General features: G+C 54.2%; 1 protein-coding gene across 1 annotated transcript in view; it reads left to right on the plus strand.

Moving 5' to 3' along the window:
• LOC132435227 (glycerol-3-phosphate acyltransferase 2, mitochondrial) overlaps positions 1-23,954 on the plus strand; it is a 57,548-nt gene that overhangs the window by 18,289 nt on the left and 15,305 nt on the right. The window contains exon 2 of the mRNA XM_060027343.1: positions 8,763-8,909. Coding sequence (XP_059883326.1) covers positions 8,783-8,909 — 127 coding nt within the window. The 5' untranslated portion in view covers positions 8,763-8,782. The remainder of the gene's footprint in view (positions 1-8,762; positions 8,910-23,954) is intronic.

Below are 23,954 nucleotides of genomic sequence, written 5' to 3' on the forward strand. Positions count from 1 at the left end.
TTGTCCTGCCTGAACAAAGCTAGAGGATCCACAGTTATCTCTTTCTCTGCCCCTTTCTTAAAAATCCTCATTCTATCAAGGCCCTTGCTTTGTTAGTTCAGGGGGGAGCAGCTGATGAAACTAATTCATACTATAGTATGAGTGACTGATACCCATTTAAAGCCTGCCTGAAAGGGCATGTATATTAACCACCTCCAAGAAACCATCCTCACAGTGTGATCCCACTCAGCATGGCAGGCTGAGGAGGCATATTTTGGGTCAGGGGCAGGCAAAGAAAGTGAGAAGAGTTTGCAGTCTGGAGGCAACATAGGGTAGGAGGGAGGGCCGGGATCCGTCTCCACTGTGTCCCACCCTGGGCACATCATATGGCTTCCCTGCGCCTGGTTCTTCCTCTATAAAATGAGGGCTGGGGCTTCCCTGGTGGCGCAGTGGTTGAGAGTCCGCCTGCCGATGCAGGGGACGCGGGTTCGTGCCCCGGTCAGGGAAGATCCCACATGCCGCGGAGCGGCTGGGCCCGTGAGCCATGGCCGCTGAGCCTGCGTGTCCGGAGCCTGTGCTCCGCAACGGGAGAGGCCATAAGAGTGAGAGGCCCTTGTACCGCAAAAAAAAAAAAGAGGGCTGGACGCGAGGATAGCTCAGAAGCCCTTCCTCTCTGACACCCAAGGCCCTTTCACTCACATCCTTCTAGTGTGTTCACTTTACAGGGGTGGTCTTGTTATCAGCTTCGGCTCTCATGACCACCCTAGAGGATTAGAGCCTCAGGTATGGGGGGATCTGCAGGGCAGAGAAGGAAGGTCATTCTGTGGGGTGGACTCTGAGTTCCTCCCTCCTCCACCCCCGCCCCCCCAGGCTGCCTCATGAAAGGGGCTGGGGTAGCCTTCTTTTCACACCTGAACCCTGGCTGCCTCTCTGGCCAGGCAGCAGTGCCCTCCCTGGACAGGGTTGGGGGTGGAGTGGGGAGCCAGCCCCACTCGAGGCCCCAGAGAGAAGTAGGGGACCCCTTCCAGAGGGGCTCTTCCTGCTCAGCTCCTCCCCAGCATCAGGCATCGCAGCCACCCGAATGCCCTCACCGACTCCCAGCTGCCCCTCACCCTCTGCCCTTCTGTGCTTTTGCTCACACTTCCCCTCCACCTCCGGCTGCCCTTCTCTCCTTCTCTGCCTGCCATGCTCTCACTGAGGCGGCTCCCCTAGCAGGGTGCAGTGCATGATGACCGCGGAGACAGGCATTTCTAGCTCACTCAGGGGTCTCCCTTGCTCTCGGGGGACTCCCTGGCGGAAGGACCACGACTTACTCCCGTCCACCCACTCCCCAGTGCACAGCGCCTTTTGGGGTTTGGAGACACGCATTCTGATCCCCTCAGTACGCTGGCGCAGCACAGCGTCCCTGAGCACCCTTGAGGTCCTGGCCCAGCCCAGGCACATTCTTGGGAGACTGAGGAAAGGATAGGCTGAGAAGCTAAGAGGCAGAAAAATCTGGGTTCAAATCCCAGCTCATCACACAGGAGCTGATGAACCAGGACACTTTGCCTAACGCCTCTGAGCCTCACCATAAAATGAGACGCTAGTGCCTCCTTCACGGGCCGTGGTGATGGGTAAGCAAAATGGTGTAATGTGAAGGAAAATGCTCAGAATGATTATTCTTATTCCTACTGTCCACCTGTGAGACCCTGGCAGGCCACTTACCATCTGGTTTTCTCACTGTGAAGGGAATAACGGTCCCAGCACTGCCTGCGTCGCCAGGCCCTGGTGTGCCTTAGAGGCAGTTCGGGTGATGATGGCGGTCAGGGGGCCAGAAGAAGCGAGGAGGACCGGATGGGGCCCATGGCAGCTTCCCACAGCTCTGGGCCCAGAGATGAGCGGCCCCGCTGCTCCCCTCCAGCCGCAGAAGCACCAGCTGCTGTCCTGCCGCCTCCCGGCCGTGTTTGCTCGCTGACTAGGTCCACGGGAGCCTGGGGACCCAGAGCCCCACACCTTCCCCAGAAAGACCCCCAAGGTGGTATGTTCTTCTCTTGCTCTGGGGATTTCAAACTGTTTTATTTCCAGAATAAAGAGAACAAAGCCCCTCTGACAGCAGTAATTGTGCGGTGATAAAAGGAGGCTTAATGGGCTCTCATTAAGAGGTGCGCTCAGGGAGTGAGACAGCTCTGACAGCTGCCAGTGCCGACTGTCACAGAATCATGGTGCCACTCCTCAAGGGACCAGGAGGAGGGGAGGGGACCGTGGGGGACAGCCTGGAAGGCACGCCTGCCCAAGCCCCACCCCTGGGCTGCAGATTCTGCTCCGGAAAATGGGGTTCCAGGTAGAAAGGGTCAGAAGCATCAGTTCCTTGTCTGGCCCCTCAGAGCCATCTCAGGTGCCTTGTGGCCGTGTCTGTAGCACTTGCCATCTGATGAGATGAACATGGGCCAGGACGGGATCTCAGGGGCCGTCTGGACTAGGTCTTGCAAATTCTTGGTCACATGTAACCATTCCTGTGCCCATCACACATCCGTCCCTGCTGAGCCTGGGGGCAGCCGCGCCCAGTTGGCCTGTGAGTGGAGGCCGGTAGAGCCACTGCCAGACCCCAGGGCCCGTGCAGCCTGGTGTGGGTGGATCCATCCTGCAGCTTGTTTTGCATGGGGAGGAAGCGGTGACCTAGGCCTGGCTGAGGGGCCCGGACAGATGCTTAACATCTTTGTCCTGAGCCCTGTTTCCTCTGGCTCAGGCCGGGAGATGCACTGAGTCCTCATGTTGCCGAAAGTCCACGCAAGTGCACGTCGGGGTTAGCTGGAGCTCCGGTCTTAAGCTCTGGGAGAGTCAGGGTACCATACCCCAGTTCCTTTTCTCCCCGTTGTGTCTTTCCTCATTGATCTGAGTCATCGAAAGGGTAGAGTTTGTCCCATTGTGGTCCCATGAATGGAAGCTGGCCCCTCTGTGTAGAGTTGAACAGGGGTAGGAGTGCAAACAGCCCCAGGGGTATAATACAGGTCACAGGTGCAGGGAAGATGCATGTCTTGGGGCCAGAGGTGAGGAGGCCACGTAGGAGCCCCCAAGGAGGCAGGGAGGGAGGAGCGGAGGGACAGAGAGAGGAAAGAGAGGGGAGGGGACTGCACACACCACAGTGGGAGGCCTTCTGCGAGGCTCCCTGTGTCCTCAGTCATGTGACTGAAACTCACTAGATGTCCCCTGAGCCCGGGTAGCAGGGTTGGCCAGGAGGAGGCAGTCCCAAGCTGCCCTTAGAGAAGGACCCTGGACTCCCCACCCCAGGCCGAGGACAGGGGGACAGGGAGGGGCTCCAGGCAGTGTCACTGAGCTCTTGGGGTCAAGGGGCAGGGGCAATATCTGGGCTACACTTTTATTCCACAGCAGTGATGTGAGGGGGTGTGGAGTGCTGGGCATGCAGTGGGTAGACTCCATGGGTGTGAGGCTGGCCTCTGCAGGCTGCCAATTTTGGTTGTGCAGTGGCCAACCTGTGCAACAGGACCCTTGCTGTGTGCCAACACATGGCACAGCCAAGGGGTCTTGGGAACATGAAACCTGAATTCACTCCTATGCTCTTCTTCTCTCTGTGGACCACGCGAGCCAGGCTGTCTGGGTTTGTATTGTGTTCACCAACCCAGCTTCTCCCCGGTGCCCCCCAGCCCAGCCTTGGCATTGCTTGTGGAACAAAGACGGAGGAAGAGTCGCCACTTTCAGGAAACTGGCCAGTGACAGGTCTGGGCACTGCCAGTATGGGGACTCTTTCTTGTTATGTAGTTTCTCGTTTTGATGGAATATCTCTTCCAAAAGTTTCTTGAGAAAAGGCACAGAAGAGGAAGTTACGTCTGAAAATGTCTTCAGCGTTCTATCCCGCTTACCAGATAGTCTGGCCAGTGTATTCATCCAGGTTCTTGTAGCAGACGGCTGGCTCCAGGGCGGATTTGACCTCCCCGGCTGGTCCACCCTTTTGGCTCCCAGATGCAGGGGCAGCATCCCCCGACCTCACGTTCATGTCTCTTTTGCGACCTCACGTTCATGTCCCTTTCGCGACCTCATGTTCATGTCCCTTTCGCGACCTCCACTGTAACATCCCATCACTCAGAAGCCCTCAGCAATCATTACAAACAAGGCAAATAGGCCAAGGGAGCACTAACAAACGGCAACTTTAATTACCAGCAAAGCACATGGAGACCACATTCTAGGAATGTATCTTAACTAGAGGTACCTCCCGGGGAAAAATTGAAAATACTAATAAGAAAAAAAAAGCCCGCCCCTGCGTCTGCCATACTGGGCTTTAACGGCGGCTGCCTCCTGTTCGAGAAGACCTACCTCCCAGGAGTATTAAATTTTTTATTGTTCCTTTTTATTTTTTATTTTTTTGGTGGAGGGGGTGTTTATTTGTTGAACCAGTAGCAGCAGCAGCAGAAGGAGGAATGGGGAAAATGCAAAACTGGTTTGCGGTGTCTGCCTTGACTGGGGGTGGCACATGGGCGGCTCCCAAGCCCGCTCTACTGGGCCTTGCAGGCCACGCAGGGCTCACACACTCCCGGTCTCTGTGTGACATGGTTACGGGCCTCATGCTATTAGAATGAATAGAGACGTGAAGGGGGGACAGGGGTAGTGGTGCCCTGGCTGGAGTTCTGGCTGGTGGGTTTCTGGCAGGAGGGGCCATCTACTAGGAAAGGCACAGCCGATGTGACCCCCTGCCCATCCTTGGGGAGGCTGGAAGGGACAGGTAGACTCCACCCACCACCCTCATCCCCCAGCTCCAGTGGGGAAACTCAAGGCCAGTGGCTGGCCTGAGGTCACCAGCATCCAGGAGGTGGCAGGACCCTCCTGGGGCTGCCCTAGGTCCCCACAAAGGCAGCTTGCTTTCCTGGTGGCCTGGGTCCCTCTGAATGCCCATTGCGGAACCCCGAGCGCTAATGGCGCCTGGCCCAGCAGCCTGGAACCAGGATCCCTGTGCTCCTCCCAAGGGTGCCGGGGAAGCTGGAAACACCCCAGTTGTCCACCCCAGGGAGAGGATTAAACAAAGTGCGGGAGCCAACGCACGACGTGCAAGGAAAAACCTCCGAGGGCGTTTGTGAGAACACCCAGAGGCAGGACTGTATGCTGAATATGACCTCATTTGTGTAGAAAAATAATGAATGTATATTTTATGAGGAAACGCCGAACCTCTTATGCCTGTATGTGAGTTTTAAAAGATTCAGAGGAGTGCTCCAAAATTGTTAATAATGATTATTCGGGCTAGGGAGACGTTTCATCTCAGACATCTGGTATTTGCTTGAATTGTTAACATGAACATGTATATATTTTTTATGGTGTGTTACTTTCGTTAAAAAAAAGAACTAGCTTTAGTCATTACCTGTGGAGACAGAAACATGTTTTGGGGAGGGGGAGGTAGTTGAGAGACACATTAGCATTGCCTGGAATATTTAAGTGTTTTTTTTTTTAACAAAGATATTCTTGAGCAATTTAAATACATCTTAAAAACCTAGTAAATAAATAAAAAATAAAACTTCTGGCTGTGGCTTCGGAGCTCCCCCCCACCCCGTACCTCCTTTACTCCCACTCCGCTTGGGAAGCTCAGGTCTAATCTTTGCAGCTGGAAGAAGGCCTGCAGAGGCCTCACTGGCTGGGCTCGAGCAGGTGCCAGGCCCAGAGAAGCTGTGTGCTCTGGCCAGGGCAGCTCAGCACTCAGGATCCCAGCTCCATGGGGCTCTAGGGGGGCTCAGAGGTCACATAACTTACCCAATCCTGCAGTCAGCTTCAGAGGAGCAGGGTTGGACCCACGAGCCCAGCAGAGCTCCCCAGAAATGGATGGTCCCCGCCCCACTGCATGGGCGAAACACCATTGCTGTCTCTAAAGCCCTCCAAGTCCCCCTCGTTGGGTTCCCCAAGGGGCCCTGGTGGTCCCTGAGCCCACCAGCCCAAGGATCCACACCTTTGTCCAGAGTGAGGCTTGATCCAGCATGGGCTGGGGGAGGGGTGTGTGCTTGGGGAGGAGGTCCCAGGTCCCTTCCCAGGACGGAGCTCCTTTCCCCCTCCTCACCCCCTCTGCTCCTCAGTGGCTGGCAGGTCAGCTCCTGCCTCCCGAATTGTTATGCCAGCTCTGAAACACACCCATCTCCCCGACTTGGTTCTGGAAAGGGCCCTGGACAGGAGCCAGGAAACCCATCTTGGAGTCCTCACTCTGCCCCAACCAGTCTGGTGACCTTGGATCTCCTTTTCCCTGGGGAGTGAGAGATTTGCCACTTTCCTGCGTCATAGGGCAAGAATATTAGGAGAGCTGAGGGCTGGAGAAGGCAGAGGAAGCAATGTTTTCATTCATTCGATGCTCAGCTTTTATGAAGCACCTGCAGGATATCAGGTACAATGCTAGGGGAGACCCAGATAAAGGAGAAAGGGACTTTACCACTGAGGTGCTCACAGTGCAGTGGGGTGGCCAGCTGACAAGTGAACAGAGAATTATGTGGAAATTCTACATGCAGACATTTGAAGTAGCAAGACAGTCCTTGAGGTCTGCCTGGAGGAGTTTAGAAGCTTTGCAGAGGAGGGGGCATTTGATCTGGGCTCTTAGGGATGGCTAAGCGTTCACCAGTTAGAAGAGGACAGAGGGGCCTTGTAAGCAGCAGGCAAAACGAAGAGAAAGCAAAACGTGTTTCTCCTAGAGATGCATTAGAAGGGTAATGGTGGAAGACGGAGCTGAAGAGGCAGGTGGGTACTAGATAGTGTTGGACCTTTTCATCAGTTAGAGTGCTTCTGGCTGCAAGTAAAAGAATTGCCCACTTAAAGTGTGTAAACACACATAATGTTTTATTATGTCACATAACAAAGAGAGGCAGGGCATTAATTTAAAAACTTAAGGTATGGTTCATATATATATATATATATATTTATATTCTTTTTCAGATTCTTTTCCCTTATAGGTCATTATAAAATATTGAGTGTAGTTCCCTGTGCTATACAGTAGGTCCTTGTTGGTTATCTATTTTATATATAGATAGATATATAAATACATATATATTATAGATATATATAATATATATATATATCCTTCCCCCCCTTCCCCTTTGGTAAGCATAAGTTTGTTTTCTATGTCTGTGGGTTTATTTCAATAAAAAAATTTTTTTTAATTTTTAAAAATAAAAATTAAATAAATAAAACTCCTTAAGCCCCCCACCTCCCACCAAAAAAACAAACTTATGGTATGGTTAAGGAACATTGTTTTCCACCTTGGGCTGGTCTCCTCATGGTCACAAAATGGTTGCCATAGCACTAGACAACATGCCCACACACATCCAAAGACACGAAAGGGTAGTTTCCCTAGAAGCCTCAGCAGACGTCCCCCCAGGTCCCTTTATCTAGGATTGGGTCACATGACAAGGCTTAGGCTGTAAAGGGGTCTGGTAAAAAGGCGGCTGACATTTTCTCTCTCTAATGGAAGGCTGAGTGGGCCAGTAAGGAAGAAGGGTGGAAGTAGGAGACCTGGCAATGGCCATTGTTAGAGAACCAGAGAGTCTACCAGGGTCTTGAATGCCAAGCTTATGAGTAAGGACACCATGATGAAGCAATGGGGCAGCCATCAGAAGCCTGTGGCCAGGGCAGTGGTGGTGTAGGCTGAGTGCTGGCGAGCTCTCCCTCTCTCTCTCTCTCATATACACACACACACACACACACACACACACACACACACACACACACACACACACAGGAGTTCTCCAGAGGAAGGAAGGGTAATTGGGAGGGGGTCACCCAGTTCCCAAAGAGCAGTAACCTAACTTGCTCAGTGATTCCCTGAAGGTGGTGGTTTTGAGGGTGGGGGTGGGGCGGGGGCATCTGCAGATGGCAGTGGAGAAGGGAGGGGCCTCGGAGTCCAGGCCAGGCTCAGGACACATGGAAGGGCAGGGGGCCCCATGCCAAATTCTTCCCCACCAATGACTAACATCCCACCATTAAAGCTTTATTCCTTTGGTTAAGCATTACCCTCCTCTATTTTTTTTTTTTTTTCAGTACGCAGGCCTCTCACTGTTGTGGCCTCTCCCATTGCGGAGCACAGGCTCCGGACGCGCAGGCTCAGTGGCCATGGCTCACAGGCCCAGCCGCTCTGCGGCATGTGGGATCCTCCCGGACTGGGGCACGAACCCGCGTCCCCTGCATCGGCAGGCGGACTCTCAACCACTGCGCCACCAGGGAAGCCCTACCCTCCTGTATTTTACAATACAAATACCCCTAGCAAGGCAAAGACCACAGTGGGAGCAAGTTGACAGTAACATTGTTATCCCAGAAAGGTCCCAGGGCAGCTGGCTGGGGAAGACTCTGAGAGCGAGAAAGGGGCCGCCCAAGACTACCACTGCTGCCATTCCTGGGTTCTCCTGTCCTTCCTCTGGAGCCCTCACTCTACCATTGAGGAAGAAGCAGCAGGCCCCCATCATGGTTGTAGCCCCAGAGGCCCAGGCTGAGGAGGGGTCAGTTGGGGAGCAGTGGGACCAGAGGAAGAAGCCTCATGGCCTTCAGCCTCCCCCGAGTCCCTGTGAGAAAGGCCCCTCTCCTGAGAGTACGGGCACTGTCATTCTGTCCTCCTTACAGACAAGGCAACCGAGGCCCAGAGAGGCCCGGCACACGCACGAGCAGAGGGAAGAAAGGCAGGATTCTGCACGTGCCTCCTCTCGCTGCTGCTGCTGGGAGGTTCGGGACTGTGGGCTGGGGGAGGGGCTCCCTCGACCTCAGAGCAGAGCCACTGAGTTGGCTCCGGGCTCCCCACAGACAGGTGTGAGAGAGAAATAAACTTCCATCTCGTTCAGGTGCTATTGCTGTAGCAGAAATGAATCTCGTCGGACACAAGCCCTTCGCTTTTGGAGTCCTGCTCAGTGGCCACGACCTGTCACCACATCATCTCCCTTGGGACCTGCCCTCCCCTGTGGGATTCTCTGAGTGTTCCCACTTGGCAGGTAGGAAGACTGAGGCCTAGGGCAGTGAGGTGGCCTGCCCAGAGGCAGGCCCCGCAGGGCGGCTCCAGCCATGGGCTTCCATATGGGGACGGAAGGGGCAGTGGCCTGGACGGAGGCAGGGCGGTGCGGGGGACAGTAGCTACGCTGGGGGTGGCAGATCTGGTGATGGGCGGGGTGTCAGGGAAGGTGGTCTGGGAGGAGGGTGGGGAGGATGGGAGCCGAGCCCTGCGGCTGGGGACGTGGGTAGGGAGGCCACAGGCCGAGGCCGAGGTTCGACCTCATCGGCCTGCCTCTCTCCTGCCATCCGGTGGGCGTGAGATCCCACGGTCTGAGCCGCGGCTGTCCCCTGGGCCCCTCCATGGCCAAGCGCTGTAGCATTCGGGGGATACGGGGTGTTGTGAGGATGAGTCAGGCCACCGGTCACAGAGCCCAGCACAGGGCAGGGGTGAAGAGGGCACCAGGGAGCCAGATGGCCCAGGGGCGAGGCATTTACTGTTGGGCGGGGTGGGGGGGCATCTCAAGTGGGTGCCCGCAGCAGCCCCTAGCTCTCTCAGCAAGTCTGCCGCGAGAGCCTGGCGGCAGCTGTGAGTACAGGTCTCTGCCGGCTATGCCAGAGCCTCTGAGAGGCCTGGGACGAGGCAGAGGATCCCGCGTGCACGTTGCTGGGCGCAAACCTAGTGGCTTCCGGAGATGAGCGTCCTCCCCACCCGCCCTCTCCCCAGTCGTCCCTGAGTCACCAGCACCCTTCCCTTCCACTCGGTCCCCTGAGATGCTTCCTGTGCCCCACTGTCCTGTGAGTCACCTCTCCACCCTCAGCATCCCGCCCACGCGGTGCTATCATCATCCCCGCTCCCCCAGCCCGCTCTCTCTGCACAGCACTTTCAAAAGGCTGACGGGAGGTGGGCCGTGAGGCAGGCAGGGCGCTCACTCTGCCTCTCACCTCCCGGGCCGTCTTCTGGGCCTTCTCCTGGGCTGTCTCCTGGCAGGTGGGGAGACTGACCGAGTTGGAGGGCTGAGTGCAGGGCCAGGGTTTGGGAAAGGTGCTGGGTGTCCAAGGGCCTCAGACAGATGGAGAAGTTTCAGAAGGTGTGACCTCCAAGGCGCCTGGCCAGCTTCTTAGCGGCCTGCTGCAGGCCCACCCTCACTTTAGCTGGCATAGAGCCCACATTTCCACCGCTAGAGGTGTATCCCTCCAGGCCATACACTGGGTCTCCAAGAGAGCCCGCCGAGATGAATGAGCTCAGCTCGGGCAGGGCCTCTTCCGTTCTTGGCCATGACTTCACTCCTCAGGTGATTAGGCCACCTGCCCCCAGCTCAGCACAAGGCCCCGCTGGGCAGGGGCCAGGGGAGCGTGCCTGGCGGAAGCAGGCAGAGCCGGCCTTCCTGCTGTCTGCCCTCCATCCTGCTCTGTGGTCACCTTTCGGGTCCCCTTTTACAGCGTGGGGGGGGAGGGGTGTTCTTTGAGCTTCCTTTTGTTTCTACATCAGAAACCAAGACCCACCTCTGTTTGCAGCTGTGACTTTGGTCAAATCACTTGACCTTCCTCAGCCTCAATTTCATTCTGTGTGGAGGAAACAGATAGTGAGAGCCCCCGAAGGTGAGATTTTCTTTTTTTTTTTTTGCGGTACTTGGGCCTGTCACTGTTGTGGCCTCTCCCGCTGCGGAGCACAGGCTCCGGACGCGCAGGCTCAGCGGCCGTGGCTCACGGGCCCAGCCGCTCTGCGGCATGTGGGATCTTCCTGGACCGGGGCACGAACCTGTGTCCTCTGTGTCGTCAGGCGGACTCTCAACCACTGCACCATCAGGGAAGCCCAAAGGTGAGATTTTTGATGGAAGAATCGTAACACCAGTGACCCCGTAGGCCTTTACCAGCTGCAAGGTGTTTTCATGCAAAATATCTCATCGGGGCGCTCCCAAGGACCCTGAGAGGTGGTGATGCTTTCATCTAGCCCCCACCCCCGCCCCACACCTACAGTTTGAGAAACAAAGGCCCAGCTACAGGGGGACAGGCACAAGGGCTGGTCTCGCATCCAGGTTCCCTGTCACCAGATGAAAGGCCAGATCAGGGAAAGGCCTGGGCAAAGAGCAAGGGGCGGCTGCTCTGAATCTTCTCACCTTCCTCTCCCTGGTCGGGCATCTCTGGGAAGGCAGATGAGCAGCGGCGCTTCCCCAAGCGTGGCGTGAGGGGGCAGGGAGGTGCTTCTGACAGCTGTGCAGATGATCAGCACGTCTCCCTCGCTGCTAATAGCATGTTTAGCTTGCGACTCCTCTGTTTGCCTGGTGCCTCCCACGGGCCCAGAGCTGGGAGTCTCTTAGCTCTTCTTGCTTGGGGCGGGACAGCTGTGACAAAGGGGGCCTGCCTGCTCCCCAGCCCTGGTCCACCTGGGACCTCGGGGATCCCCCTGCGCTTCTGTGCTTCGGCCCTCCCCACCCCAGGGAGCTCCCTTCAGGCTCTGGGAAAGTGGAAAGGGCCTCCTGCTCTTGGACACCTGGGTGCCCCAGCCTTCCAAGCTCAGTGCTCCATGGATCTCTTATCTCCACGCAGGACCAAGTCTGGGTCCTTCTGCACAGACTGGGTCTCATGGACCAGCGGGACTGGGGCCAGCCCACCTTCAGATTACACTTCCACCCGTTCCTGCAACCCCGTTACCTCCCCCAGGCCACCACGGGACACATCTCACGCTTGGAGCAGGACGGACCCCAGCCCCTCAGGCCCCATCACTCCTGAGCTCTCACTTGCTAGGTTAGTAGAAAACCCAGACTTCAGGGGCTTTCCTCCTCTGGCTGGTCTGCAACCCTTAACGGTTCATGGACTTCCCTAAAGCAGCCTGCCATATTCCCCTCCATGGGGAGAAGACTCTTCGGTCTGGCTGTGCCCACAGTCCTTGGCCTGGTGCCCTCGGACTGGTGCCTTCACGGCGGCCCTGGCTTCTTTGCTCCTGGGCTCAGCTTCTGCATGGTGAAAGGCTTTTCCCCTAGGGGTCCATGGCCCTCTGCTCACCCACCAGCCAGATGGAATGGACCCCACAGTGGACAGCAGAGGACCGGGCTGAAGACACTTGTCTGTCTGTCCATCTCCTGTCTTACGGGGGACATCACCTCACGATGCTGTGCTTCCTTGTTTATCATGCGGCTCAGTGCTGGAATGGCCCCTCCAGGAGATGGAGGGGGGGCGCCTGGTCCATTCGCTGTGGTGTCTCTAGTGCCTAGAGCGGTTGCCCAGACAGGGTGCTCAGCCACCGCCTGCCGACAGAATGAATATGTAAAAGTTTGTTCTCTTTTCCCTTAACATTATTTCACGAAGAACTTTCCAAGTTCGCTGTTTTTCTGGGCTGCGTGATAAGTATCCTGCCTTATTGACACATCATTCTGTTCCCCCCCCCCCGCCACTTACAGAGCATTGTGGCTGCGTCCACTTTTGTACTGTCATAAATAATGTTGCTATAAACAGCTGTGCACATACAGCTATTTTTCCTTTTGCAATTATGTCTTTGGGAGGAATTCCAAACAGTGGGATTACTGGGTCAAAGAACACGGCATATTTATGGCCCTGGATACGGTGGGACTGGCTAATTCTCAGCCCCCAGGCCAGCCCTGTTGTCCCCAAGGTTTGTCTCTGAGTGACGCCCACAACTGTTCCTTTCCTTTGGCGCCAGAAGTGACCCCGGCGTGCAGGGGTGCTCCCTCTGGCTCCTGACGAGCTGGGGGCCAGGTGCAGTGGCAGGGGGTGCTGGCAGCGGGGTGAGTGGAGGGGTCAGGGGGAGGTAGCTGTGGGGACAGTGCAGATGAGACATGTCCCACAGATTCTGGGGCCAGGAGCCCTGTTTGAGGGCCCAGGAAGGCACTGCCTCTCCCGGACCCCCTTCTTTCTCTCAGATCAGCTCTCTCCTCTCCTGGAGCCCTTACCTCAGTCTCTGAGGCGGGGGGAACAGTCCTCACCTGGCGGGACACAGGGAGAAGGGAGGGGGGCTCTGGTGCCTCAGCTGTTCCTGACTTCCCTCCTCAAGGCCCTCGGGTGGAGAAACAGAAGATATGGAAGCTGGTTTTGAATTAAAAGTCTGCATTCGGCTTCCCTGGTGGCGCAGTGGTTGAGAGGATGTCCCCGATGCAGGGGACACGGGTTCGTGCCCTGGTCCGGGAAGATCCCACATGCCGCGGAGTGGCTGGACCCGTGAGCCATGGCCGCTGAGCCTGCGCGTCCGGAGCCTTGTGCTCCGCAACGGGAGAGGCCACAGCAGTGAGAGGCTCTCGTACTGCAAAAAAAAAAAAAAAAAAAAAAAAAAAAAAAATCTGCATCATTGTAAAAACTGGGTCTGAGATCCCGTCTCCCCCAACGTGCTCTGTCTGCCTTCCTCCCGGTCCCGTGCCTCCAGCCACCCCTCACTTCCTCAGCTCCCCGAGCCCCCTTAACCCATCATCAGCACCCGGAGCCCACATCAGCCACTCTGGGCCCTGCCCCAGAGCCGAGAGGAGGGCAGGGTGCACCCCATCTCAGGCACACCCTCCCTGTACCGGGGAGGCTCATTCCGTTTGGGGTGTCGGCCTGGCTGGCATTTAATGGGTACCTCTGAGGTTTCACTCCACTGATGGCATCGTGTATTGGGAACAGTAGTGCGGTGCAGGAGGGGCCCGCTGTTTCTGAGAGCTGGCCGAGCCCCAGCCCAAGCAGCGATGGGCAGCAGTGAGGCCCCGAGTCCCCAGGCTCTCCCCTCTAGAGCGGTGAGCAGACTCTCCCTGTACCTCCTCCCCTGGTCCTTCTGGCTTCCAGGTCTCCAGGGGCAAGTTCTGGGAAGCAGCGCAGAACGAGCACAGGACTTGGGAGCCCTCATCCTGTCTCTGCCCCTAACTGGCTGTGCGTTCCGGGCCCCCTGCCCTCTCAGTCCTCAGCTGTAACAAACGCCCACTCCTGCCTTGGGCGGCTTGGGTCAAGGCCTCAGCAGGGTGAGCCTGGTGGGCGGCTGACCCGGCCCCAGAGCTGGCCACGTGGCTGCAACCCAGGTCGGGTGGGAATCCGGGAGGAAGCTGGTCCCTGCCTCTCGGTGGCACCTTTGGCCTGGAGCTAGGGGCCCCTCTGGGGTTAGGGCCGTCAGCCCCGCTTTCTTCAGCTTCCCCCTCCGTTTCCCACACCTCACCCTGCTTCTCAGAGAATGGGAGCTTTTTGCTGGCTGATGAGGGGAACAATGGTTGTGGGAGCGTGTGGGTGCCCACGGCGGGGCTGTGAGGGCTGTGTGATTTTCCAGGACAGGCAGGCGTGAGAGGGAGAAGAAATTATTCTGTCTAAAATCTCAGAGATGAGCTAGTCTCCAGAGCTGGCAGAATGACTGCTTCATGTCTGGGCCGGGAGGTGTGAGATAGGGTGGGTTTTAGGGGCAGGATCCCAGGAAGGGCCACAAGAACCAAGATGACTTTTATGTCTGCCCAGGTGTCACTCCTTACAAACAGCTGTGACACCCATCATAACAGCCAGTCCTCACAAGGAGGTCCTCCAGAAGGACCATCAGGTGGTGGGCATTGTAATTAACCCAGTTTACAGATGAGGATACGGGCTCCGAGGGATTAACTCACTTGCCCAGGTCACAGAGCCAGTTAGTGGGAGAGCTAGGGCTTGAACCCAGGCCTCTGGGTCCTCAAGTCCCCATCTGCCTGGCACCTCCTCCTAAATGAGCACATGGAGATGCTGTTTCTGAAGCAGGGTTGGGTCCACTGAAGCAAACAGTAGTTGCAGTTTATGTTCTGAATCCTCAGGCAGGATTTGCCAAAGGTTCCGCTACCCCGACCCTAACCTCCACCCTCAGTAGTGTGTCTTTCTTGCTGGAGGAGAAGAAAGGTTAGACTGGGGAGAAGGCTGTCCTACTGGGACCCCAAGTCCCAGGGGGTGGACTTGGCAACTCCCTGGCAAATCTTGGGATTCAGAGGGAGTCGCAGAATCTGTTGGACTCCTAACTGTCTGCCAAGATGATTTTTTTTCTCACCATGAAAAAGGAACCAGCTAACAATAGCTAGAGACTAAACCCTACTCAGGAATCTCTTGCTTCTTTCCTGGCAACATTTCATTTACATAATGGGAATTCCTGTGGTGACAGTCAGGTAAAAGGAGAGTGGGCAGGGGCTCTTGGTGACGGGTCATTATGGTAGCCGCTGGAGCTGATCACAAACGTTCAAGTCTCTTTTATCCCAGGCCCATCGGAGGAGATGACTTTTCTATCCACTTCAATTCAGTCTGGCCATCCGACTTGCTTTGACCAATAAATAAAATTGTGCCCAATAAAAAGTGATGTGGGTATACTTCCAGGCAGGAAGGAGGGAGTTGATGAGAATGTCTGGGGGTCATGGTGTTGACACCCCTTGAATTTGCATATCGCCATGCAGCTCACAGCAAGCTTTCACAGTCGTTTGGGGCTGCATAATGTGGGGGGGGGGGGCTGGTGAGAGCAAAGACTGACATTAGCCACTCCCGAGTGCCTCTTGCTCCCACTTCCTAACTGGGTGTGGCTCATCAGACATCCCAGACTCTCCCAGACTCATCAGCTCCTTTCTAATTAGGCAGGATCACACCAAAGCATAGAATTCCCAGTGTGTGGGCTCTTCCAGGCAGAAGCATTAAGTGGTCCTTCTTGTCTCTTTCCTTGTCTCTGAGGTCCTGGACACACCTGTTGAGATGAAGCCTCCATCAGATTGGGTCACGAGTGACTATGATGTACAGAGCCTTCCTGCTGACCCACAGTGGACATGTTGCATGTGCAAGAAATCAATTTACTGTTTGAGTCATTCAGATTTAGGGGCTGTTTGTTGCTACAGCATAGCCCAGCCTATTGGGACTGATACAATCACCAAGCTAGTCAATAAGAACCTTGCCCAGGACTTTAGAGTTAGGACCTAGGCCTTTCTAGTGGGCTGGACTCATAAACCTTGCTGCTATATTTTCCACCATGGGAACGTGGGAGCTGAGAAATAATTTTTTAAAGAGAGAAAAGGCACACATCGAGGAGAGGTGGAGGTACATCCCCAGCATTCCATTTCCTGCCTAAGATGCAGATGTGTAAAGTCCCCTGGGTCCTTTTATGAAACACTTCCCCCTTTATTATACAAGCTTGGGTTGATCTAGGTTGATCTCAACCAAGAGTCCTAATACTGAGCGAAAGGGGATTCAGGACAAGCCTTCATTTTCCAGATGAGGAAGCTGAGGTTCTGAGGGGTTAAGTGGATTGTCCAAGGTTATAGAGCCACTGAGGGCAAATGTTCACTTGCTCCCTAGCTTAGTAAAATAATTCAAACAGTAAAGATAAAATGCTGGTCTTCCCTTCTCGCTCTCCCAATCCCACTCTCCAAAATTAACTACTCATCAGTTTGGTGGGCATTTTACCAAACTTTTAAAAACTATATATTTACAAATAAAGGTACACCACATTCAAAGAGTTTTATTAGAAAAATGGGATATTACACCCATTTTTCTGAAATTTGTTTTTTTCACTCATCAGGTTGTTGACACTTCCAAATTCTATCTGTACCTGGCCCATCTGGTGATGTGCCTGGGAGAGAAGTGGTGAATGAGGTCAGGGCCCAGACTCAAGGGAATCAGGTCAGAAAACCCTGGGGGTGGGGAGTGGGGAGAGAGTCTGGGCAGAACCTTCCAGGCACCTGGTTCTGCCCCTTTTAAGGCTCCCAACAGCCCTCGAGGCAGCAGCTCCTCCGACCAGCTCTGCACCAGAGGAGCTTGGCCTTTTGTTTAAAATGAAATCTGCTCCCCCGCTGAGTCCTCCCACCGGCCCAGTACTTTCCATTCATTCCGGGGCAAATCGCTTTAACCGCCTCCCAGCCTCCCACGGTAGATCAGGCAGGGGTGCAGCGTCTCCTGCTGGCTGCAGATGCAACTCCTGCATCCGGGGCCTGAGAAGCAACAAAACCCAGCTCTGCAGAAGGTGGAAAAAAACACCAATATTGACCAGGAAGAAGTCAGGAGCTCAGAGGCTGAAAACCAAGGGCCCAGGGGGCATGGAGAGAACCAGGAGGACGCCCAGACGAAACCGAGACAGCCCCAAGACAGGCAAGCAATTAAAGGAGGGGGCTGAGTTATTAATTACCAGGCACCTCTGCTAGCAGTAGATAATGAACAGATTAGCAAGGCTGTTAGCAAGGCTGCTGCCAGTGAGGACCGGGGCAGGTGCCTGGGCATGGGGAACTAGGGGTGGGACCGGGGCTCCAGATTCCACAGGAATGAAAAGGCAACTTCAGGCTCAGGAACCTGAGGGCAGCTGAGGGTCGTGGGACTCAGCAGGGATGTAGTGTACAGGCTGGAGGGTGGGAGGGCAGGCCGGGAGTTGGGGTGGTGATGGTGGTGTCATTGAACTGTCCCCTGGCCTGCAAGGGCCGGTGGTTTGCAGAGCTGTCTCTGCCTGGAGATGGGCTAAGGAGGGAGTTGATGAGAATGTCTGGGGGTCATGGTGTTGATGCCCCTTGAATTTGCATATCGCCATGCAGCTCACAACAAGCTTTCGCAGTCATCTGAGGCTGCATAATGCGGGGATGAGAGCAGAGACTGACATTAGCCACACCTGAGTTCATCTTGCTTCCACTTCCTAACCAGGTGTAGCTCATCAGACATCCCAGACTCTCCCAGACTCGTCAGCTCCTTTCTGGTTAGGCAGGGTCACACCAAAGCATAGAGGAGCCAGCGTGTGGACCCTCCGGCTGTATCTTCCCCTGATAGGGAGTTTGAGAAGGGCACTGCTCCAGAGAGTGGAGGCTTCATCATCCTGAATCCCTGAGTGGCCTGCGTGGAGCAGATCCCCCTCCCAGCCTCGAGGAGACATATAGTGGGAGTGAGAAATACTGTTTTAAGTTATGAGATTTCAGAGCTATTTGTTACAGCAGCATAACCAAGCCTATCCTGGCTCTTCCACAGGGTGACCCTCACCTCCCTGAGCCTCTGTTGCCTCATCTATAAAGTGAATAAGAATGATACTCACCTTGCATGATTATTGGGAAGTTAAGTGAGATGATATATAAGTTGGCTGAAAGATCTTCTCAGTTCCTGGGTTGCACGCCTCCTCCAAAAAATAGGAAAGTTGCCATGTGCCGAGGTCAAAGGCCAGGGGCATTTGCTTGGTCACTGCTAATGGTTGGAACTTTTATAGTGCTGAGCAAAGAGTTTAAAGTTTGAGCCCACATGGGGATGGGCAAGGTCCATGGGATGCTGGAGGCCTGTGCTGACCCTCCCAGGGGGAAACCAGGCCAGGCCCCTCCCTGTCTGCCTTTTCCAGCTCTCTTTTTTCTGCATTGTGGGGAGAGAGGCTGATGGCTGCTGCCCTTGTCCATGCCTGGGGAGGGCTGGCTGGACCAGTAAGTGCTTTTCCCTGAGCTTCTGGGACCCAGACGGGCCTCCCTTGGTTCTTAAAGGCCTCAAGCCATGTGTGACCCTAGGGAACTGCCAGCAGCACAGGCTTTCCTTCTGCCCCCTCTCCTACAGCATCCCCAGCTTCTCTGCCTCTCCTGTCCATCATCCCCTTCAGCCTGTTCCTGAGCTGGTCCCACTTTCCTCCATAGAAGAGGAGCCAGGTTACAGGAACAGTCAGGAAGCGGCTGACTGTTCTCCACTCCGTTTTTGGCCTATTCCCCACTGTTCCTGTTTGGTCTACAAGATCAAACCCTTTTTTTTTCAGCTGATCTCATTCCTCCTGGAGTTTCTGATGCTCTGCGTCCAAAGCCTGAGCAACTGTTTCTGTGCACTGTCCAAATATGAAGCCTTCTCGCCCTCTCTCTGTAGTTGGCTCCCTGCTCTGAGCTCACCTGATTCTTTAGAGGCAGAATGTTCCAGGCACAGGCTTTTAAAATTTCCTTCTTAGTCTGCGCATGTTCCGTTGGGGCTCTTCCCCTCTCAACCCAGGAAGCTGCCACACCTCCCAACAAGCAGCCACAATGCCTCTTCTCTGGGGCCTTCCTGCCCACCATGACTGAGCCCCCAGGTCTGGACTCTGAGATGCACAGATACAATCAAGGTGACCTCATGTCCATGGAGCATCTTGATCAGGAAAGCACTTGACTCTCAGCTGTCTTACTCACAGCCACAGATCAGCAGGGATTGGCAGTTTCCCTCGTCTCTCTCACAAATGAATCCCTGTTCTGGCTAATGCCAGCAGCTGCCACCCTAACAGCCAGAGGTACGGCCACCAGGCCTGCACCGTCCAACACAGTGGCCACATGTGGCTTTGGGCACTTGAAATGTGGCTTCTTCCTTTGTGTCAGACAGATGAGACCGCTGAGGCTCAAAGCATTAACTGAGCACCGGGCTCACAGAGGGCAGCAGGAAGCAGTGCTGGGCTGAGTCCCAGGTCTTCTGGCTCATGTGACTAGCTGTCTACCCAAAAGCCACCCTCCCCTTCCTTTCCCTTAAAGCTGAGGCTGACTATACAACCCAGGATGACTGATGACAGGTGTCCTCTGAGTGGGGTTTCCACGATGGCTACTGCTTTCCTGGCAGCTCTAATGGCTCTTCAACTTTGCCCCTCACCTGCCACTTGTTCTTCTCTGAGGCATCAACCACCTTGTGACCATGAGGATGAGGTACCTGCTGAGGATGGCAGAGCTGAAGGGACCCTGGTCGCTGATGACCTCACTCCAACCCTAACAACTTGACTAGCTGTGGCCTCCTGACCTCTAGACTTCTTGTTCCTTCAGGAAAAAAAAACCCAAAACCCTATTTGTTTAAGACACTGCTGTCAGGTTTCTGTGTTTTTGTTATATGCAATTCTAACTGATCCTGTCCCGTGTCCTTTGGGAATTTTGGTCATGGGCAGAATTTACTGGTAGGAAAGGAAATAGCTCAGGGAATCTCTAATCTCACCATTTGTCCTCTCAAGTTTGCAGGGACAGACAGAAAGTTAGCAGGAACCTAGTTTTCCTCAGTGGCCTGGTGGGTGAATTCTAGGAGGATTCCCTCGTCACAGAGCATGAGAGCCCAAAGGAGGGTGGCCACAATCAGAACCATTCTTTTCACATTACTGATGAAGAAACTGAGCTCTATGTCAGTTAGGGTATGTTTGGCTGCAAGTAAAGAAGACTCAAGTAATGGGAGCTTAATTAAACAGGAGTTTATTCTACTCACGTAACAAATCTATGTGGTCGCAGGACTGTCCCACAGCCCCCAAAAACCCAAAGCATGAGGTTGGCAAGTCTGAGATTTTCTTGGTATTTCCCTCATTGTCACAAGATGGCTGCCAACGCTCCAAACATCACATTCTCATTTAATGGCAAACAAAACTGGAAAGAAGGGAGGACAGAGGAGAGAAAAGGGGAGGAGGCTTTCTTTATAGAAGACAATCTCCCAGAAGGATCCCAGCAGAGTCCTCCTTCTTTCTCCTTGCCTGGTAGTAGGTCACATGGCTACCCCTAGTTGCAGTGGAGGCTGCCCAGGCAAGTAGTTAACAAAGGGCAGAAGTGCTCCACAACCACTTCCAGTCATGATCCGTTCCCTGGCTGGGCACATCGCCACCAAGCCAAATCAGAGTTGTGTCGGCAAGGCGTGAGGAGAGAATGCCTGCGGGCGGGGGACCGATGGGGGACCTGACTTGTCCAGGGTCAGACAATGACGGGTGGAGAAAACAGGACTAGAACTGCAGTCTCCTCTCCACCGGTCTCTGAGTGGGAAGAACCTCTGTGTTCTGGTGCAGCAGATGCTGCTAGAGTATTAGAATTCTGTGCTATTGGGGGAGTCCATGTAAGCCGTCATGGTTTTCCTGTGCCCTCTGCTGGAGACTGACCAAGAATGGGTGTGTGATGCCATTCTGGTCAGTGAGCTATGATAGAAAAACTGCTTACGGGGATTCTGGGGAAAGTTCCCTTACTCTTAAAAAGACATATCCAGGAAGAGGTGTCCTCTCCTGGGTGCTATCCTCTGCTGGATGTGATGGCTAGAACTGTGGCAGCCCTCTTGTGATAATGAGGGAAGCTGATTTGAGAACAGAGCTGGCCCACTGAGGTGGGCAGCATGAAAGGTGCAAGAGGCTTGGGTCTCTGTTGATGTCACTGCAGCGCTGAGCTAAGCAGCGTCAGGCTGTCCTACCTTGGGGCTTCTTTGCACAGGAGGCCCATCTCCCTTATTGTTTAAGCCCCTTCTAGGTGGGCCTTCTGTTCCTTGCAGCTGAAAGCATTCTAACTAATCCACCCGTTTGCCTCTGCTCCATGTCCTGCTCCAGAGGCAGGTGCAGACCAGCACCAAGCAGCCGCTACCCGTTCTTTGCCCACGCAGCTGGAGCTCAGCCTCGTGCGTCTAGCTGTGCAGTACATAACCACGCTGCCCACCACAGCCAGAAAGAGGTTGAGAACTGCATTCAAAACCCAGGCAGTGGGCAGGAGTGGTTTGGGGAGAGGTGTTATGGGGGCTGCATAAAAGAGGGTCATTCCTGACCTTCAGAACCCCACCATGGCCCTGCCCAGCCCAGCCTGGCCCCCAGTGACTCTGAAGACAATGCCAGCAGCCACCTTCCAGCTGCTCCTGGGTGGGGTGGGGCAGAAAGGTTGGTGGTTAAGTGCTGGAGAATTCCCAGGCCCTGGGGCTGGCCCAGAATTGGTTTTTGTGGCGGAAGTGTGACCATTCTGTCCCCGCAGCTTGCCTGGTACAGGAAGAATACAGGCCAGTTAAGTACTTTTCTGGCAACTGATTATATAGATTTGCTTCCACGTGGACTCTCTTGCAATGACTCAGGACCCCACGAGGGCCCTCCCCCGGTCATTTGTGTTGAAACACAGCATGCTAGCCTCTCTGCTCTCTAGGAAAGGGACTCTTCGGCAGGAAGAAGGGCCTAGAGGGAGGTATTTCTTGAGGCACTTTCTTTCTTGGAGGAAATGCTAGAGGGCCCTAATGTCACTGCTCCCCCATGCCACCCACAACAAGCTCCCAAGTGAAGCCTGAAAATTTGATATACCTCCCCCCCGTCCAGGACTCTGATGGTGCCTGCTGCCCTGGAATTGCCGGGCAGCAGGGAACTTCACATTCTGCTGGTCTAGCTTCATGTTGCTGGGCTTTTTGCTTGTGCCAGTCCCCATGCCATGATCCCCTTACCGACCCAGAGAGTTGTGCCACCCCGGTGTGGCCATCAGAGTCACAGGGATTGGTTCAGGCATGGGCATATGTGACTCTTTCTGGGCCAAAGAGTGTCAGTCCTGGGGATTCTGTGGGAAACTCTGGGAGAGGGATGCCCACACCTCTAGGTTTGTCAGATGGAGAGTAAACAGCTGGCACTGCCGGGGACCATCTTTGTCCCCCAAGGGGCTCAGCCTAAGAATGAAACCAACCCAGAGGGAAGCAGATTGGAAAAGCTTTAAGGGCCATCCTGATGACACTATTGCAGCACCTGAATGCATCTATGCCTGAAAGCTGCCTCTGGACTTTTCAGTCACTTGAGTCAAGAAATTCCCTTTGCTCAAAGAAAACAAAAAACAATTTGAGCTGGGCTTTCGGGCATTCATATTAAAAGTCATTCATTATGGGACTTCCCTGGTGGTCCAGTACCAGGGTAAGACTCGGTGCTCCCAATGCAGGGGGCCCAGGTTCAATCCCTGGTCGGAGAACTAGATCCCGCATGCATGGCACAACTAAGAAGCCCGCGTGCCACAACTAAGACCCCGTACAGCCAAAATAAAATAAATAAATAAATATATATATATTTAAAAGTCATTCATTATGAAGAGAAAGGCAGGACGCCCTATCAGGCAGGATTAATTCCTCCTTTATTGCTCTCCATATGCTATTCTCACAGCACTTACCCACTTAGGTAGCATTGGCTGTTTCTTTCTCCGCCTGCCCAACTGAACCGTCCCTCTTGAAGGAGTGGACATTGCTGCCGCCTCAGCTGCCATTGGACCTCAGGTGCGGCTCATTATACTCTCAAGTTGAGTTAAATTCCTTGGCATATTTTCATCTTTGGTCCACATGAAACCTCTCTCTTGTTTTATTTATTCTCTTTTAGCTCTGTATCTCTCTCTCATTCCCTTCCTCTGCACAGGATACATACGAATGGATCTTTCCCCCCCCCCACTATATACGTTCTTGCAAAACGGCTACTGTCTTTAAGTGGTTTTTAATTTACGCGAATGGTAATGTTTTGGTTCTTGCAAAATGCCTACTGTCTTTACGTGGTTTTTAATTTACGCAAATCGTAATGTTTTGGTTCTCATGTTGTTTCTTACTTTTTAAACTCGGCATTGTTTACTCATCCATGTTGCTATGTGTGCATCTAATCTCTTCTAGTTGCAGCATAACTCTCCATGCTGTGAATCATGCCCACTTTTCTTTCCATTCTCCCCGAGGTGGGCACCTAGGTTGTCTCCAACAGCCCTTGCCCCACCCCTCCACGGCCAGAACTCTGCAGTGAACATCGTGAGATGCATGCCTATGGGTCTGCGTCAATTTCTTTCACATCTACACCTGGAAATGAAATTGCAGGTTGTAGGCGAGGTGGACTATTGACTAAAATACCTCCACAGTGGCCTCTCCAGTCTACCCTGACCAACATCCCCACATCTCCATCCAACACAACTACTCGACTTTATCCAGCTAAGTTTGACCTGTCTATAGATTGTGTTAGTTCTCTGCTGCTGTGTAACAAGTTACCGCAAACTTAGTGGCTTAAAATAACATACATCTTTAAAATATTTATTTATTTTTGGGCCTTCGCTGCTGCGAAGCTTTGGGCTTTCTCTAGCTGCGGTGAGCGGGGGCTACTCTTTGTTGCGGCACGCGGGCTTCTCATTGTGGTGGCTGCTCTTGTTGCGGAGCACAGGCTCTAGGCACACAGGCTTCAGTAGTTGTGGCACATGGGCTCAGTAGCTGTGGCGCATGGGCTTAGTTGCTCCATGGCATTTGGGATCTTCCCGGACCAGGGCTCGAACCTGTGTCCCCTGCATCGGCAGGCGGACTCTCAACCACTGCACCACCAGGGAAGCCCTGTTTGTTTGTTTTAAAAATGATGTCATTGTAGTATACCTGAATATCTATGGGAGTGAGTTTCCTGCCCACCCCCATTTCACTTAGGCATCTATAGACCTTTA

The sequence above is a fragment of the Delphinus delphis genome, chromosome 12 (assembly GCF_949987515.2).
Source record: "Delphinus delphis chromosome 12, mDelDel1.2, whole genome shotgun sequence".
Lineage (NCBI taxonomy): Eukaryota > Metazoa > Chordata > Mammalia > Artiodactyla > Delphinidae > Delphinus > Delphinus delphis.